Consider the following 18,990-nt stretch of genomic DNA (forward strand, 5'->3'; position numbering starts at 1 on the left):
AAATAATTAGTGTAAAATGCAGTTAGTCATCTTTTCATGGTTATCAGATATGACCCATTTGGATGTTCAGAGGCTCTGCAGTGAATATGGAAACACCGGCATCTTCTACAACATTGATTCACCAGTAAAACTCAAAGAGTTTGATAAATGACAGTGGATGGAGACACAAAGCTTATGTCCAGTTAATGATATATTTTACTGAAAAAGTCAGTTTTTCTTCAGTTTTCTCTCTTTTTGGCATAATAACCCGCAAATGTAATCTCATTATGATGATTAAAGTACATGATCAGTAAAATGAATATAGGAAAATACCTGATTTTCATTGAAAAAATGCAATACAGAGAGGATAATATTATGATAAATGGTGACAAAACATTTAAGAAAGGTTAAATAGAGAGAAAAAATAAATTGGAAACTCCCACAAAAGTAGCACTGGGTCTTTATGGGTTAAATGTCATCTGCAAGCTCAGATGTAAACTGAAATTCTTATTCTGTCAAATTCCAACTTAAAAAACAATACTAAAAATCATACTAAAGTTGGATTGAACTTTTCTGTTTTGCATACTGAGGTTGGTGCATTGCAGTTCGCATCTTCAAAATGTTCCTATAAGTGTCAAATGGAAAGAAATACAACAAGAAGTCAGGGTTGTGCACAAAAGCAGGTTAAAACTGTTGTTGTGGGAGTTTGTAACTGTGCAGAGGAGTCGAGAGCGACAGCTGAGGACAGGATGTGGTCACAGAGCAGCCTGCACGTCGTTCTCTGAGCTGAGACCTGACAGAGGAGCAACTTTATTTTCACCGCAACCTCCGGCTCAGAAAGAACACCTGCACCTCTGCACCGACACTCAGAGCACAATTCTGAACAAACAGCTGGAGAAAAAACTTCTATTTCTATGTCAACTGAATCTGAACAATAAACATCACACATGTGTTTATTACAGCTGTTTATGTTCCTACAGATAAGTCTGACTAAAACGGATACAGTCATGGAAAAAAATATTAGACCACCCCTTGTTCATTTTAATGCCTGGTACAACTAAAGGTACATTTGTTTGGACAAATATAATCATAGCAACAAAAATAGCTCATAAAAGTCTAATTTCAGAGCTGATATCTAGCCATTTTCCATGTTTTCTTGATAATAACCAAAATCACTTCAGTTCTTAAATCAACAGCTATGGCATTGTACTGACAACAACAGTGTTTTTATTCATTCCATGTTTTCTGTCTATTTTAGTCACATGATACGCATATTAGTTAGTATTTGATTGCATAACCTTTGTTTTTGATGACATCTTGGTGGTCTAATAATTTTTTCCGCGACTATAGTTCACTGATGAATAAGAGACTGAGAGTGTTTAATTTAATCACTTTTAGCATCTTTGCATGAATTATTAAACTTTTTACAACAGTAATGGAAACACAATAAAGCTACTCACTGAATCCTGCAGCTTCTACAGATGATGACCTGAATTCAACTAAGGAAGAACAGAAATGATGTTTTCACTCCAGTCCTGTACTAAAATATGCATTAAACTTTACTTTATTTTGCTGCTTTTTATTTCTACTCCAATACATCTCAGTAGCAGATACTATATTTTCATATCATATATCATAATTTTTCATCCACTTCCTGTTTTGTAAAAACCATCCCAAAATAAGTTGCTTTTGATTGTTTGACCTAAAATATACAATAGCTTTTGAACCACTAGTCCCATAAATATATTGAATTAATTCTGTTTTCTCAGTCTTTTTTGGACGTTCAGAGGCTGCATAATGAACATGGAAACACTGTCTTCAGTAACATTGATTCAGCAATAAAATCCATGTAATTTGAGAAATAACAGTAGTTGTAGATAGTTATGATGTTCAATTAACCCATAAAGACCCAGTGTGACTATTTTGTCAGTTCTCAAATGCATTTTTTTCTCTATTTAACCTTTCTTCAATGATTTATCACCATTTTATTGTAATATTATCCTCTGCGTTTTGCATTTTTTCAGTGAAAATCATATATTTTCCTATTTTTAATTTACTGATAATGTAAATGTTCATCAAAGCTCATATTAAAGTTGAGGGTTATTGTATCAAAAACAGAGAAAAGTGAAGAAAAAGTGACTTCTTCAGCAAAATATATCATTAACTGAACATAAACCAAGTGTTTCCATCCACTGTCATTAATCCAACTCCATGGGTTTTAGTGGTGAATTAATGTTGTAGAAGATGATGGTGTTTCCACGATAACTATGGAGCCTCTGAACGTCCAAATGGGCCATATCTGATAACCATGAATAGATGACAAACTGTATTTTACACCAATTATTTACATGTATTGATAAGATTAGTGGATCAACAGTATTAAACAGTTGAGATCAGTAGATACTTTTGGTTGATGGTGGATGTTTGGGTCTTTATGAGTTAAAGATATATTTTGCTGTAGAAATCCATATTTTAGGTAAAAATAATCCTTGAATTTAACCTGAGCTTTTATTTACATGTTAAGTCCAATAAATATATCAAAAAACAAATTATGAAAATGCAAAATATAGAGGATAATATTATAATAAATGGTGATAAATCCCTTAGTAAAGATTAAATGTCACATCAGTGGTTTTAGGTCTTTAAGGGTTACGGGTTGACAGAATTATCCCACTTGTTGAACCAAACAAACTCTTTAAAACAAATTAAATCAGAATGTGCATCACTGTGCAAAGCTTGATGTTACATACATATTACCGCAGCAATAAAATGAATCCAAAAACATTATTTATGATAATAAGAATCTGACAGAGACTTTTTTACATTTTATTTTTTCACAGTGAGTACTTATACTTCTCATACTTTAAGTATATGCTGTTGATATTGTTTTGACTTTAGGTTTTTCATGCTGAACTTTTACTTGTATAATGTTTTTACAGTACATAAAGGCTCTGAATGCTCTATCCAAAACTGAAAAAACCCACTTCTTTGTCTGTTTCTTACATTGGAAAACGTGTTTGTGCTTGCTGTCAAGTAAACAGGAAGCAGCCGTAAACTATCTAACATCTGTGACTAACCTGACCTTTATATGAATTATGAAGCTGTTGTTTTCATCCAACTGAAAGGAAACAACTGACATGCACTAAAATACATGAAGTTTCCTGTGTAGATACGTCTCAATTGACTCTATGATGATTTATGATAGTGGCTGCAACAGTTACTATCATTATTCTTATTCTTAGGACTAGTTACATGTGTTGGTGATATTTAGGATGTTCAGACTTTGAATGAGCTCATATCTACATTAGTGATATCACAGAGATCTGTCACACACATCTGACATAAACAGTATTATCTATTTCTAACATCAGACAAAACAAACAATAAATATGCATCTGTCATAACTTGGTTCAACCTACTTTTATTTCAGTGTCTTAGAAAAATAAGCTTTTCATTTAATGTGGCTGTAATGCTTTACATTTGTGTTTAGAGTAGCTGAAGTCTAATCTGTTAATAGTTTTTAGATTAATTTATTTGAGATAAACATAACAATATGAATAACTAGACAGTCTAAAACAAGATAATGAATTTACTTATCAGCCACTGTTGTAAGTTGTAAGAAAAATACTTGACTAACATCAAATTTGTACCATTTACAGGATCAGTAAAAAAAAATAAAAAATTAAGGCACAATATAATAATCTATATAGCAAGTAAAAGTTCAAAAGATGTTGAGCCATTCATTTGTACCATTTGCAGGATAAATAAAAATATTTAAGTTGCAATACAATGATTTATGAACTAAATAAAAATAAAAATAAGAAAGATCTTAAGCCATATTCTGTATATAACTGCCACAGGGCATTATGTCAGTTAGGTGATGAAACTCAAGTGCATTCAACTCATTCATTCATTTAATTTATTTCAAACAAATGAGTATTTTACAACATGAATGACCTGCCTACAACAGTATCTGATAATGCAAATATATTCAACAGAATACATGCAAGTTCAATATTTCAGATTAATTCATTTACGCTCAAAAAGGAGTGGGAAGAAGAAAACTTATTTAATCCAGATAATTCAGCTGAGTTACCATTACAAAGAGTAATTTTTATATTAAAATGCATCAATTCAATTGAGTCACCACAGCTTTTTTTTTTTTTTTTTTTAAACAGTTTAGTTATGTTAACTTATTTCTTTTATTCTGATGTGTTGTTAGGTTCTATAGTGTATCGGATGCACTGCATTAAGTGCTTGTAATGAAGCACTAATTTACAACAAGCAAAAAAAGACCAAAAATAAATAAATAAATACAGATGCAAATATAACAGAAGAAATGAAAAAACTACAATATATAAGAATATACTGATATATTACAAGTAAGAACATCATTATTTCTGTTTCAGCCATAATTTAAGACCTCTATTAAAAACATTGGAATTGTGGCGTATTTTCAACACAGACTATGCAGCTGAAAACTTAACATCCACCTGGTCATTGGCGACCCCTTTTAGCGTTAGGGGTACATTAGAGCTGTTGTTTAAACTGTAGATTTCAGTCATGTTGAGTACAGAAACTAAATGACGTTGCCTTTCAAATGAAGCCTATTGACATGCATATTGGGCTTCAAATTGTTTTGTTTGAACCCAACCCTAGTTTAGGGTAAGAATAAGGGTCTCAAAAGAAGAATGGATGTTAAGGCTGAATGTCTAAATGAGGTTTTAGACTTTGTAATGCAATACTTACTGTTTGCCTACTGATATTGTTAAAACAAATGCATTTATTAACCTTTAAAGGTGAGGCAACTTCCAAATGACTTACTTCTCTACATTTAACCTTTCCTAGGTGATTAACCACAATTTATTATATTATCCATTGCAAAGGTTATTGTATCAAAAAGAAAAGCTAAGCAAAATATATGATTAACTGAGCATAAAAACTAGTAATTTCAACCGCCGTTGTTTGATTTTGTGGGAATAAATGCTGCAGAAGATGACTGTTTTTCCACATTCACTACAGTGCCTCTGAATGTCCAAATGGGCCATATCTGATGTCAATGAAAAGCTGAAAAACTGCATTTTACCTGAAATATTTCAATGTATTTATACATGTAGGATTAGTAGTTCAAGAGTTATTAAATGTTTTAGAACAGTGGATGCTGTGGGTCGATCATAGCTTTGAGGGTTAAAGAAGAAGCCTGAACATGTAGACACTTAAAAATACAGCAAACTATTGAGATCAAATTATGAAAAATGCTGAATATATTGTGTTTTTTAAGGATGTGACAATGATGCCATTTTTTTCAAACATTATTCACTAGTTTATCAAAATGTATCCAAGAGTCTGAGATTATCCCTAACTACAAAACAATTTCAACCTCAATGAAGATTTTATTTCTTAGCCTTACCATGAGCTTTTCATTCTTGTATTACTTACATATAGAGAAACAGACTGGAACATTTTTCTGGGCATTCAGTGCCAGTAATTAAAATCACAGATACAGAACATAAGGAGAAAGCTGGTCAGTGACCTCACTAATTGTTCTTGTGGATGCATAGATAACCATAACAATCTAATTAAATATCAGAGAGTAGATGCAATGTTCACTGTAACAGGGGAAAGCTGCACCCACATGTTCACTTCCAGTTTGAGAGGAACATTTTAATTTACTGTGTCTTGTGCCTCCTTGTGGTGCAAGGATGTAATGAAGAATCCATTTAATAACCAATTACTTTGGCAGTATGATCATTTTACATTATATTAACCCATAAAGACCCAATGCTAATTTTATGGTAGTTCCCAAATACATTTTTCTCTCCATTGAACCTTTCTTAAATAATGTGTCAATAACTGAATTAAAAAAAAACAAACAAAACATCTCCATCCACTGTCATAGATGCAACTCTAGGGGTTTTACTTGTGAATCGATGTTTTAGAAGATGATGGTGTTTCCACATTCACTATGGAGCCTCTGAACGTCCAAATGGGTCATATCTGATGAACATGAAAAGACGACAAACTGCATTTTGCACCAGTTATTTACATGTATTGATAGGATTAGTGGATCAACCAGTATTAAACAGTTCAGATCAGTAAATGGTTTTGGTCACCGGTGTCTGTTTGGGTCTTTATGGGTTAAAAATACCTACAATAATAGATCAGTACTACATGTGGAGTTTTTTGGTTGGCTGAATCATAAAGTTCTTCTCTGGCCTGTGGACTTCAGAAAACTTAAATATCCTACACCTGCAGAAATAAACCACCTTAAATCATGACAGACTTCAGGATTTTCACACTGGACATCAACTTTGATACCTTAGGTTCAGACTGAATGAATGAATAACATGATATTACTCATAATCACTTCAGTTTTTTCTCTTTTTACTAAATCAGTCACTTGACCCCTGACCCTCCTGAGTTTCAATGCTCAGTATTCAGGAGATACACTCTGAACTCCTGACCCTGGTCATTCTTAGGCTTATTCTTATTCTCTCCACACTGTCAAAATATCTGTTTCATTTTTTCAAGACTGAGCTTGTCCATCTTACTGGACCACCCTGTTTCAACCAGTTAAGAATCACAAGTCCACTCTACACGATTAAGACCCTGATAACACAGCTCACACGATCATGATGCTGTCATACTCTGATCTGCAGCTCATTCATAACTGTTACTATGTTTTAAGCCTCTTTACAGTGTAAACTAAAGCATGTGTGCTGCTGTAACTTTGTATAAGGCAATAAGCTTCATAGTGGATTCTGTGAATGGTAGTAGAAGCTTCAACTGACTAATGTTTAGACTGCCACCTGCTGGAGAAACCTGCAGTACAGCAACAGAAACCTCCAGAGACATGGAACATGCCCTCTACCGGTTGTCCTTCCATACTGTACATTTGTTATATATTTACCGTAGTCATCTTTATTAAAAAAAAAAAAACAAAAAAAAAAAACACTAACTATTAATGTATATAGAACATATGAACAATTCATATTTTTATACATATTTTTATAGGCTTAATGAAACAGGGAAATGACCACGCAGATCACTTTTTTTTGTCAGAATAATCCATCATCCCTTTCAGAACATGCTTTCAACTTCACATTTATATAAATATACTAAATCTAATTCTGGTCTCCTCAGCGTTTCAGTGTTACTGATATCTGTACTCGTGCACCAATTATATTAAAAGTCCAGGTTTCTCAAATGAAGGGTTGTGACCCCATGAGTATGAGTCGTTCCAAGTCCTGAATGGATATGTATATTATATTTGATGTTTATATTATACATTATATATATTTATTGATAGGATTAGTGGTTCAACAGTTATTAAATGTTTTAATCTTTAAGTCTTTAATGAAATAGCACATTATTTTCACGAATTCTTTAAAATGACAGGAAGCTATAGTTCATTCATTCATTCATTCACTACAATGCACGCCACTAATACACTGACATGGATCACTGGTGTGCAGTTTCTTTGAAATCAATAGCTGTAGTAATAATAGTAGCAGTAATGTTTATAGTAAGTTTACTGGTAGTAGAAGTAGTAGAAAAGGAATAGAATCCTTGGATGTACAGGAAATATATACGACTAAACATTTAAAGATAGATTTCTACAAATATAGAGAGAATTTGAGTCATTTATGTTTATATTGAACTCTGTTCTCACTGACCACAGTTATATTTTATTAAATTGTCCCCACACAAGCTATTAGAAATTTAACAGAGCCCTTCAACAGAATTAACAATTCATATGTGCTGCAAAATTGATGTTCATGAAATTCGGAATAAGGCACATCGGTTGGAAACCTACTGCAAATTATATACAAAAATAAGCAGAAACTAAATTAATAAAAAATAACAGTATGAGAAAAAAAAAAAAAAGATTTTAATATACAGGTACTATAACACATCAGTGTGTAAATGAACATACACCTTAAACACACAGGCGTCCAGCTTCGTGATGGAGGGGGGGGTCGTCTATTACTTGCGACGTATTTTCCCTCTTTCTGGTGGATTCTAGATGTTTCTGTTATCGATTGGGTGCTGCGCCAATCACGTAGGACCAATGGGTATAATCTAGCCAATCAGAGGTATCGGGGGGCGGGCTCAGAGGCTACCATCTGTCACCGCCGCTGGGTGATGTTAAGGCCGCCTCTGAGAGGGAGAATCCGCTCTGGACATCACCGCTCCCTGGGATTACGTTGAATGAGTTTGCTATAAACAGCTTGACTTACATAACAGCGAGTAATTCAGTAAGTGCAGCCTCGCCGAGCTGTGTCGTGTGTTTTTGGAGCAGAATGAAGCTTAATTAGTGTATGTTGTGTAGGAATAGACCGGCCTTATTTGTGTGTTTTTGCTCATAGGTGTCCAGTGTGGCCGCTGCGGAGGAGAACTTCAGGAGGTGAATTTACTGCGTTCATTATGTCAGTGGTAGGCATTGATGTGGGTTTCCAAAACTGTTACATCGCTGTGGCCAGGAGCGGTGGCATTGAAACCATAGCCAATGAATACAGTGACAGATGCACACCGTAAGTATACATGTACTGACATCGTCTTTGTGATGTGTGTTCTAAACCGTGACTTACTTACGCAATGTTTGCAACCGGAGGCGCACCGGCAGTCAGGCTATTAGACACTCAGGGGATGGAGGTGGTGGTGGTGGTGGTGGTGGTTGGGATGAGGCCTGTGACTGTGGGTTTATTCACCACATCAGGCACACGCAGGTCAAAATGTCGCATGTGTCAGTCGTTTTGTGAAATTACACAGGTGACTGGTGTGGGATAACCTTGAGAGCATTACTGCGCAGTGCGTCTCATCATACTTACAATATGAGCATGCAACTTGAAACAGACATGATGTTATTTAGCTTTTATTTTCCAAATGTAATCAAAAAGCATCTAACATGACATGTCATATAGACCTGCATCTGACTCATCCCAGAATATGTACTCATGGTTAATTTATAGAGGAGGATGCAGTAAGCTGTTTACTCATATCACTGACTAAATGGAATAGAATTCCATTTATTGCATGTGATGCAGCATCCTGCAAATAGAAGCGTGCAGCTGGGAAGGAGAATGAGCATTGTACCTTTAACTGAATAGGGATATTTTTGTAGCAAGGTGAAACTAGGGAGTGACTTGTCACTGCAAGCCAGTGTGAAATGGATCCCCGAACCCTGTGTAGCCAGAGTCATTCATCTTTGTCTGTAAACAGAACAAGTTGATGTAGATCTCCTCAAAGGAAAAGTTAAATGAGCGTGGGAGGTGACGTTTCTAGAAAAAAGGGCTTACTCTTGAAGGTGAACAGCTCTGTCCCACTGTCCTAGTTTGCAGTTCTTCCTCAGACTCCCCTGTGAAATTCCCCTGATCGAAATCTGCCTCTCAGCACCTGACATTTGATTCTGTCTACAGCAGTCAGTCAATTACAGTTCTGTCTCACCTGACACATCTGTTAACAAGATTAATTATATTGTAGTGTACCCATTTTGCTGACGTATTTGTCTTTTTTAAAGGGCTTGTGTGTCTTTGGCTTCTAAAAACCGCATGATTGGAAATGCAGCAAAAAGTCAAGTGAGATAACACTTTTTTATCACAATACAGTAACATTACTATATGAAATGCTGTAAAAAAACAAAAACAAAAAAAAAAAACAAAAACATACACTTAACAACTGTATAATAATGACTTGTATTGTAATAAGTAATTTATGATTTCAGGTTATTACAAACTTCAAAAATACAGTTCACGGCTTCAAAAAATTCCATGGCAGAGCATTTGACGACCCTTTTGTCCAAACGGAAAAACCGAAACTGCCTTACAGCTTACATAAGCTGGCTAATGGAAACACTGGCATTAAGGTAAAGCACTGTACAAACTTCCAGCAGGTTCTTCATTTTCATGTTTCTTTTCTCTGAGCCTGACCATTTTTTGCTGCTGTCAGTGCACACTTTTGTTCTTTTATCTGTACCATGACAAGTGACTAGGATGCCTAATTGTTGTAGCTTTTTCCCTATATATCACCTTCTAATAGCATATCAGCTTTATGTTTATTTCACTTTACTGTGTAATTTTGGTTTGCCCCAAATTACGTGGCTGTGTCCTATTTTCAGGTGCGATATTTGGATGAGGATAAAGTGTTCACAGCTGAGCAGATAACTGGGATGCTGCTTACCAAACTGAAGGAGACAGCAGAGAGCGCCTTGAAAAAGCCAGTAGTGGACTGTGTCATTTCTGTGAGTGATGAAAACATTACAGTGGACCATCAGCAGTAATTCATGAAACAGTTCAATGAAACATATTGATCTGTGTTCTGTCTCACAGGTCCCAAGTTTTTTCACGGATGCTGAAAGGCGATCTGTGTTTGATGCAACTCAGATTGCAGGGCTGAACTGTTTACGGCTAATTAATGATACCACGGCAGGTCAGTGCTCTTTGGAAAAAGATATTAATAGAATGGGTGTGTAACAGTAAGTCAGAAGAATACCTCTGACTGTACAGAACCCTTCATTTAGGTCAAACCATTGTAGTTTAATATGCAAAAACACACTTAACAGTAGCTTTAGCTTACGTAAAACACAGATCCAGTGACATATTGATATACCTAATCCAGCCTGTCTGTAGCCAGTTACAGAGAGAGCTCAAGTCCCACCCCTTCCTGTTTGGCCCCATGAGACCTAACTAAAGAACGGCAGTCAGTGGCCAAAGAAATTTAAACATATGCCATTTAAAAGGATAATGTTATCAGCCAAGGAAGACACAGTTTATTGCAAAAATTAAAAAAAAAAAAAGACACATCTAGTTTTCTGTTAAACAGCTAGATGGACTGTAGAGCTCATTGCAAAATGGCCGCTGCCTTAAAATTTTACCTTGATCTTTAAGAGTGAGGGAAAAAAAAGTCTGAAGAGGTGAAAATCAGTACATTCTGGTCATGATGAAGCTGCAGAGGCATCTTCAGTGACTCTTAACACATTGTTGACAGAGTTATGGTAACGTTACATCACCACATCAACAAACTGTCACATTTCTTGACTTTTATCAAAAATTATCTGTTAAATTGACAAATGTTTTATGCGTAAATGATGCATAAACAGGATCAAAAAAATTACCTCTCTCTTGCCATTGACTAATCCATTTTTATACTGAAGTTAGGTCCCATGGGAGACAACTGAAGGGGGCAGGACTTCGGCTTTATATTCTCTACATCTTATCATGCATGACGTATGTTTGCTGTAAATATTTATACTATATTTTTGGACCACACAGTTGCTTTGGCCTATGGGATCTACAAACAGGACCTTCCTACTCCAGAAGAGAAGCCCAGAAATGTGGTATTTGTGGACATGGGCCATTCCTCATTTCAGGTCTCCATCACAGCCTTCAACAAAGGCAAACTTAAGGTCAGTTCATAGGTCACTTCATACTTGTCCATGTGCTTTGACTGTATACCATGCATTTACTGAATATGTTTAAACTCAATAACTATGGGATGTGACAGGTCCTGGCCACGGCTTTTGACCCGTACCTCGGTGGGCGTAATTTTGACGAGGCATTGGTAGAGTACTTCTGTGAGGAGTTCAAGGGGAAGTACAAGCTGAACGTGAAGGACAACCCGAGGGCTCTGCTGCGGCTTCATCAGGAGTGTGAGAAACTGAAGAAGCTCATGAGTGCCAACTCCTCCGACCTGCCTCTGAACATAGAGTGTTTCATGAATGACATTGACGTTTCCAGCAGGATGAACAGGTACGAATTATTTTTAAAACACCTTCTCCATCTGGCGTCTCTGTAGTGAAACCATGTTCTCATTAATGTATAATTCACAGGGGACATTTTGAAGATATGTGTGCTCAGTATCTGATGAGGGTGGAGCTACCAGTGAAAGCAGCCCTTGAACAATCAAGTACGTCACTTAACTTTGCTCTGGTATTCTCTTTGAATAACCTTTCATTTAAAATACTATGACTTAACCCTGCTTATGTGTTGCGGTAGAGCTGAGCCGGGACGACATCTATGCAGTGGAAATAGTTGGAGGAGCCACAAGAATTCCAGCCATTAAAGAAAGAATCTCTAAATTCTTCTGCAAAGATGTCAGCACCACACTTAACGCAGATGAAGCCGTCGCTAGAGGCAGTGCACTGCAGGTACGATTCTGCTCAGCTAGTGTTTTGTTTTTCATACATTCTGTATGTTGTTGTTCAGTAATGTAATATATAATGTCTCTATTTTGTGGTGTGTGTGTGTGTGTGTGTGTGCTGATTTTTTTGGGTGTAGTGTGCGATTTTGTCACCAGCATTTAAGGTACGGGAGTTCTCAATCACTGATGTGGTTCCTTTTCCTATTACTCTGCGCTGGAAATCACCTACGGAAGACGGATTGGGGCAAGGGCATTTCATTTTGAATTACCACATAAAGCAGTAATGATACATACATCTAGACATTTCATACAAGTCATTCCTTTTTTCCACATTATGAATCCAGGTCAGCCAGCTTGCAGGAAAGAAACAGCAAATGCTGACAGTGTTATGTTTTCATAAACTGACTTTGCTTTTTCTTCTACTGTATTTTCGTCACAGAGAGTGTGAAGTGTTCAGTAAAAATCATGCTGCTCCATTTTCCAAAGTGATAACCTTCCACAAAAAGGAGCCCTTTGACCTTGAAGCCTTCTACAGCAACCCACAAGATCTGCCGTATTCAGATCACAGGATAGGTACTGAAGCTTTCTCTGCTCTTTTAAAGTCAAACATACTGTACTTACTCTCACATAGCCAGATCTACACTTTGTTTTACTGTGTGCTAGTGCTGGCAGAAGCAAATATTCTGAACATATTCTTTTATCGCAACCATTCACTGAAAGAACTAAGCAGGTTTTGTTGCAATGAGGCAGGCACATTCCAAGCATTTGGCAAAACTCTACACATTTTCCGTGTGTAGGCTGTTGTTGTTGTTTCATGTGGTGACAGGGACTTTGAAAATGGCAACATGCACATAGTCAAAGGGAAAGAGATGCCAAGAGAAATAATCAACCTTTGGTAAGCTTATTAAAACACTCTGTTAGTCAAACTGATCTACTGTTTAACCTGCGTTTGGCTGTCCTTACTGGAAGGCCCATTACAGGTTTTCTAGAATCCAAAAAAAACATGACACATTGCAACACATCCAGGGAAGTGACTGATGCCTGTTCTGTACGTCATTTTGAAGATGCAGCTTCAGAAATGATGGTAACAAGGTACAGCATCCCACAGAGGGGTCCTAATGAGTCAGCCTGCCAGCATCTCTGTTGATGATCCTCTGCTGTGGTGCTTTGTGAGGGGGTGTACTCTCAAGTGGGGTATCAGATTTTAAGTGGTCGTCATTGGACTTCCACCTGCCTGTAAACACAACTTGTTTAGTGCATGTATTTGATGAGCTCTAATAGCCCACTCATTTCCCTTCCGTCTGTTACCAGGATGCTTTTCTGTCCAGAATGTGGTTCCCCAGCCAGATGGCGACAGCTCCAAAGTGAAAGTCAAAGTGCGTGTCAATGTCCATGGCATCTTCAGTGTGTCCAGTGCGTCTCTTATTGAGAAGCAGAAAGGAGAAGGCGAAGACATGCAAATTGACTCAGAGCCAATGGTGCAGAATGAAGGCAGAGCAGAGGACCAGGTGAGTCTTGAGGTCAGTCTGTCAATATGTTAAATATCTTACTATTGGATGATTTACCAGTAGTCTTTTCAGTTGAGGAAAATCCACTACTAATTGTTAGAAAGACCATTTGAACTGTTTAGCTAACTGTATATTATGTTTCAGACCAAAATGCAGGTCGACCAGGATGGCCAGAACCAGGGAGACCAGCAGAACGATGATAACAGCTCCTGTAGTAAGGTCAGCCAGGCTTAAATGTAGAGAAACACAAAGGCCAGCATCAGTTATTTATATTTTTCTGCTTTTATCATTATTGATCCAAATATATGATGAGACAAGAAAAAACACAAAGTTTTTTACACCTCCTTAAACTAAGAATTTTTGAAATCTTTAGTTTAAAAAAAAACATGCAAATACATTGAATAACACTAGAACATGCTCAGTTTACATCACTTCTTGATGAGTAAAGAGGAGCTTAAAGATATACTGATTAATCTAAGATGTTTAAATGCAGGACGGAGCTGCAGGTGAAAAGCAAGACCCAACAGCAGTTGGAAATAAGCCCAAAGTCAAGGTGAAGAGTATTGATCTGCCCATCATGGCCAAAAACATTCGACAGCTTGACAGTGATGTCCTAAACAACTTTGTGGAGTATGAGGTGAGTGCCCCCGCTGGCCTTCGGAAAACCTGAGTCATGGTCCGATCGCAGCGTTGATTACATGAGCCGTGAGCGAGAGTGGAAATATGACCCGATATGTATTATACTGTATGTACTGGTGTTGTCTGCTTATGGTCTTTGATTACCACCATGATGAATCACTCTTCTGTTTTTGTAGTTTATAAACACTGATTGGCTCCTGAGAGAGTTTAGAGATCATTACTGCGTCCCCCCACTCAAGGGTGTAGGGTTTTTGTTTTTTTTTTTACATTGAAGGAACATATTTAATGCAAATCGATGCATGTCATTTTCTGCATTTTGTTGAATTGTTAGTCATCAGTTTGTGCCTTTTCTGATTAAGTGCCTTATTCTCACAAAGTTTATGAGAGTTTATGAAGTATAGCTTCCTCATGGAACTCAGACATACAACAGTACATCATGAATTGCCACAACATCTGCATATTTTTTATTAAAAAAAACAGCAAAAGACAATTTTAACCATGTTAAAAATGTATTTTAAATAGCTACAGTATGTATAATCAAATTTGCTCAGTGAAATGTTAGACTGGGTTTCTTATCATTGCACAATGAACTTACACTGAGAAAGCATGACCAGCGATTGAAAATTACCTATTTGATTCACTGATTAAGGGGAATGGTAGATGAAACAATCGAAAGGAACATTCGTGCTTATGTTCACAACTTCATGTGCATTGAAAACATCTGTCTTTTGAGATTACATGACCTTGTTAAAGCCTCTGACATGGATAATTATGTTTGACATAAAATATAAATTGTTTTATGAGCTCACAACTCATATTTTAAAAATAAAAAATACCAACTGCTGAAGGAAAGAAATACCACTTTATTGTGTCTTTGAGTAACATTGCAGCATTTCAGCTTTTCAGAATAAAAGCCCTCTTTTGTCTTTTATTGTGGAGGGTGCACATGATACAGATATTTAGGGTGATGTATTCCTCCTGAAATCTTTGCCACTGGCTCCATTTCAGTCTGTAAAAACTGCCACACTTGACTTGAGTTTAGGTGCTTGTTATAATTTAAGGTGTAAATAGGCCTTTAGTTATAACAAACGAGACTAACCCTTTTAAACATGCTTTGCCAGAGGCTGATATCTTGTTGTATTTTTTGTGTTGTTGGTTAAATCACATAATTGCTTTGTATTGTCTTCTCAGCGCCAGATGATTATCCAGGACAAACTGGTAAAAGAGCAGAATGATGCTAAAAATGCTGTGGAGGAGTACGTGTATGATCTGCGAGATAAGCTTTGTGGAGTGTATGAAAAGTATATCACTGAGGAGGTAAGTGCAGCTTTCTTACACCTTAGGTCAACAATTTTGTACAGTGATACAGTTAAAGGATGTACAATGTAAAAAAAATGGTCTATTTCTGTTACTCACAGGACAGTAACCGACTTACACTAATGCTGGAAGACACAGAGAACTGGCTGTATGAGGATGGAGAGGACCAACCCAAACAAGTCTATGTGGATAAACTAGATGCCCTCAAGGTTTGTATTCAATGCAGTGGCTTGTTTTTCCTCAGTGTATTGTCAGAGAAAACAATGGCTGATGCACTGAAACACTGAGAAGCCACTTGGGATACTGAAGTAACATCAATCCCCCCGTTGGGTCACTAAAATCTGGCTTTTGTCTTGAGTGTGAAAGAATACAATCAGGTACAGTTAGTATTCATCCCTGGGTCAAATGACTCTGCAGCAGTCTGTGGCATTTATCTTTTCCAGGTCTGATCAGCTGTGAATGAAGCATGACACCTAGGAATACCATTTTCATTATGGCTATTAATTCAGGAAAAACAGGATTATTATTCATTGTATGTGTTTTAGCAGTTTTGTTCTTTACCCTTCAGTGTACAACACTGGCAAGACAGCAAGACAGTGTGCCTCTACTGAATCTGACTCCCTGTTCCTGCAATGTGCAATATCTAACAACACATTGAGATTAAAAAAAGTGAAGCAAAGTCATCTATTGGCAGTATGAAAGAAGTCAACAGAATAGTCAATTGACAGCCATGACTTAGAATGTAGCGCGGGTCATCCGATAACCAAACCAAACCATAACTCTATCCTAGTCTTGTGCTGTTGTGTCCTTGGGCTAGACACTCCACCTACTTCACTACACCCTCCAGTGTCACTCACACTGGTGTATGATTGGTGGTGGTTGGGGGCGTTGTTCAATGCGAATTGGCAGCTGTGGCTACAAATGTAGTTTACCACCAGAGTGTGAATGTGAGAGCGAATGAATAATGGATCAATAATGTAAAGTGCTTTGGGTGCCTTGAAAAGCACTATAGAAATCTATTTCATTATTATTATTAAATTTAGCATCCATGTTTTGTTTTTTTTTAAATTGATATATGATCTAATTTTTACTGTTAAAAATGATATGAATGTGTCATTTTTAGAGGTTGGGTCAGCCCATTCAGGACCGGCACAGAGAACATGAGGACCGGCCAAGGGGGTTTGAAGAGTTAGGAAAGAAACTGCAACTCTACATGAAAGCTGTGGATTCCTACAAACAGAAGGTGATCAAACAAACAATACAACTGTGAACATTCTATGTCTGATGACCTCCAAGTTTTGTAAAAGGTTTACCATTAAAATTATAATAATTATTGCTTTATTTTTTTCATATACTTTCCCAGGATGAGCGATACTTGCATTTGAGTGTAGAGGAAATGAGCACTGTAGAGAAAAGCGTAAATGAAGGCATGGGCTGGATGAACAACAAGATGAATGCACAGAGTAAACTCGCTATTACTCAAGATCCCATTGTTAAAGTAGCAGACATCATTGCCAAAATACAGGTAAGTCAATACATTTTAATTCAATTTTTGGCATCATAACAGGATCAGCTAAAGTCCTTTTTATGCATATACCCGCTGTGTCTTTCTCCCCAGGAACTTGATGATATATGCAATCCAGTGATCAACAGGCCAAAACCCACTGTGGAGGAGGCTCCTGAAGTGAATGACCAGAACACTGGAGCTCATAATAGTCCAACAGCCAAACAAGGAGCAGAAGGGAAGGGAGAGACCAAAGGAAGCCAGCAAACAAAATCTGGCACAAAGGAGATGGAAGTGGACTGAGAGCAATGTCTGACAAGCAAACTCTGCAACCATCGCTGCATTTACCTTCACCGACCATTTAGATAGTAGAAACATGAATACCTGGGACCATTTCTCAACCATCATTACCCACTTCTGTGGATTTGTTTTTTTTTTTGTGTCCCCTGGTGGACTTGACCTTTTAGGGCTTTTTTGTTTTTACCTTTTTCATCCTTATGTGTGATGATGGCGTGCATTGTTCTCTCAAAGGTTTGACATACTTAATAAATGAAACAATGATGCAATAGATTAAACTCAGATTCTGATGAAAAACTGTACCATACAGGAAAGTATGCTTTTTTTTGGTTGCATCCCTTGATTCCAGCAGTGAATCCTGTCACTCACAAGACATAACAGTACTGTCCAAACAGTTGCAATTGCAGGCCTATTCATTTGTATGCAATAATACAAATTATTTATATTTGTATATTAATAAGTTTAAAATGCTGTTCATGTTTAGAAACTGTAAATTCTATTTTAGTAAATAAAAGCAGTCAACATATATAATATATGTACATAAAGGACACATTCCTAGTGTTAATGCTTGATACACCAGATCTCTTTAGTAAGTGACTGGTTGCCTATTTCCTTTCTGATTTTCTTGCATTTTTCCATATTTAAGTCCTGGGATTTAAAATGGCAAAAATAAATACATTTGTCTGTAAGACTAAATTTCTTTATCTCAATTATTTTCAAGTGAAGAATCTGAAAAAGTATGCCTTTGTCTTGATCAGATATTCAGGACAGTGAAAAGGACATAGTGTTGAGATCATGGGATTAGATGCTCACACAAAAAGTTAAAAATAAAGAGGTGGTTACCGTGTTTCAGTAACATGAAATAAATACTATAAAAAAATACATTTAATATCTATTGGTCAGAAAATTATTCTTTTAAATAATAGAAAATCACTATTATTACTAACTGGTGTGCACCAGTTAACACAAACAAGACCTAACTACATTTTTTGTAGAAAGTTACAGAGACAAAAATTTATTACAATTTTATAGTAATAATCAGTCCATGAACTAACACAAACACCAGTACAAAAAAATCATAAAAGGAAGTTTATAAATGCTGTATTTATTTACCTATTCAGAACTAGTCTGAAAAGCAAAATAAGCAAATAACTAAATGAAAACTAATAAATGTTATGGTTATATTCATTCCGTCTGTCAATTAACAAATAGATGAACATACTTTTGACACGGTAGATCGATTGATTGATTAATTGATTGATTGGTTGATTGATTGATTGATTGATTGATTGATGTAATTAGTCCATCAGGTAACACAAACAACGCTTAGTAAATAAACAACATAAAAAGAAGTTAACAACGATTATGCAACATTATGGTTACTATGAACTTCGTGTCTTTTTTAACACAAGCTGTAAAAAGTAGATAAATATAATATACAAACCATATAACAACAATCGCCAAATAAAACATTCAGGCATACAAAGAAATGATAGGAGTATCTACTGTAAAACACATATTTGAGTAGTGTTCAGTTTTCCGAGTCGTCCATAGAGTCTGTGAAGTGGGCGTGTTATTGTTGTCGGATGACGTACGACCGTGACGCAG

General features: G+C 36.3%; 1 protein-coding gene across 2 annotated transcripts; it reads left to right on the forward strand.

Moving 5' to 3' along the window:
- The first annotated feature begins 8,112 nt into the window (after positions 1–8,112).
- On the forward strand, positions 8,113–18,071 carry hspa4l (heat shock protein 4 like). 2 transcript variants are annotated; one of them, XM_030126935.1, is made up of 20 exons: positions 8,113–8,237; positions 8,349–8,513; positions 9,500–9,557; positions 9,704–9,844; positions 10,097–10,219; positions 10,308–10,407; positions 11,250–11,383; positions 11,482–11,726; positions 11,807–11,883; positions 11,973–12,124; positions 12,255–12,361; positions 12,557–12,690; positions 13,429–13,625; positions 13,770–13,844; positions 14,119–14,262; positions 15,456–15,581; positions 15,683–15,790; positions 16,705–16,824; positions 16,945–17,106; positions 17,200–17,388. In XM_030126935.1, the coding sequence occupies exons 2-20, from the start codon at positions 8,407–8,409 to the stop codon at positions 17,386–17,388; spliced, it is 2,499 nt and encodes an 832-aa protein (XP_029982795.1). In that variant the 5' UTR covers positions 8,113–8,237; positions 8,349–8,406. The 2 variants fall into 2 exon arrangements, with proteins under 2 accessions (XP_029982795.1, XP_029982796.1); XM_030126936.1 differs by lacking the exon at positions 8,113–8,237 and having other exon boundaries at positions 8,407–8,513; positions 17,200–18,071.
- Positions 18,072–18,990: the final 919 nt, after the last annotated feature.

Source organism: Sphaeramia orbicularis, chromosome 22, assembly GCF_902148855.1.
Source record: "Sphaeramia orbicularis chromosome 22, fSphaOr1.1, whole genome shotgun sequence".
Lineage (NCBI taxonomy): Eukaryota > Metazoa > Chordata > Actinopteri > Kurtiformes > Apogonidae > Sphaeramia > Sphaeramia orbicularis.

What these genes read in the sequence shown, in the direction of transcription:
- hspa4l (XM_030126935.1), top strand. Translation starts at nt 8,407, where the DNA reads ATGTCAGTGGTAGGCATTGATGTGGGTTTCCAAAACTGTTACATCGCT. An exon ending in GAAATGCAGCAAAAAGTCAA is followed by an intron (nt 9,558 to 9,703) that starts GTGAGATAACAC and finishes TTATGATTTCAG; the next exon opens with GTTATTACAAACTTCAAAAA. An exon ending in TCAACAAAGGCAAACTTAAG is followed by an intron (nt 11,384 to 11,481) that starts GTCAGTTCATAG and finishes GGGATGTGACAG; the next exon opens with GTCCTGGCCACGGCTTTTGA.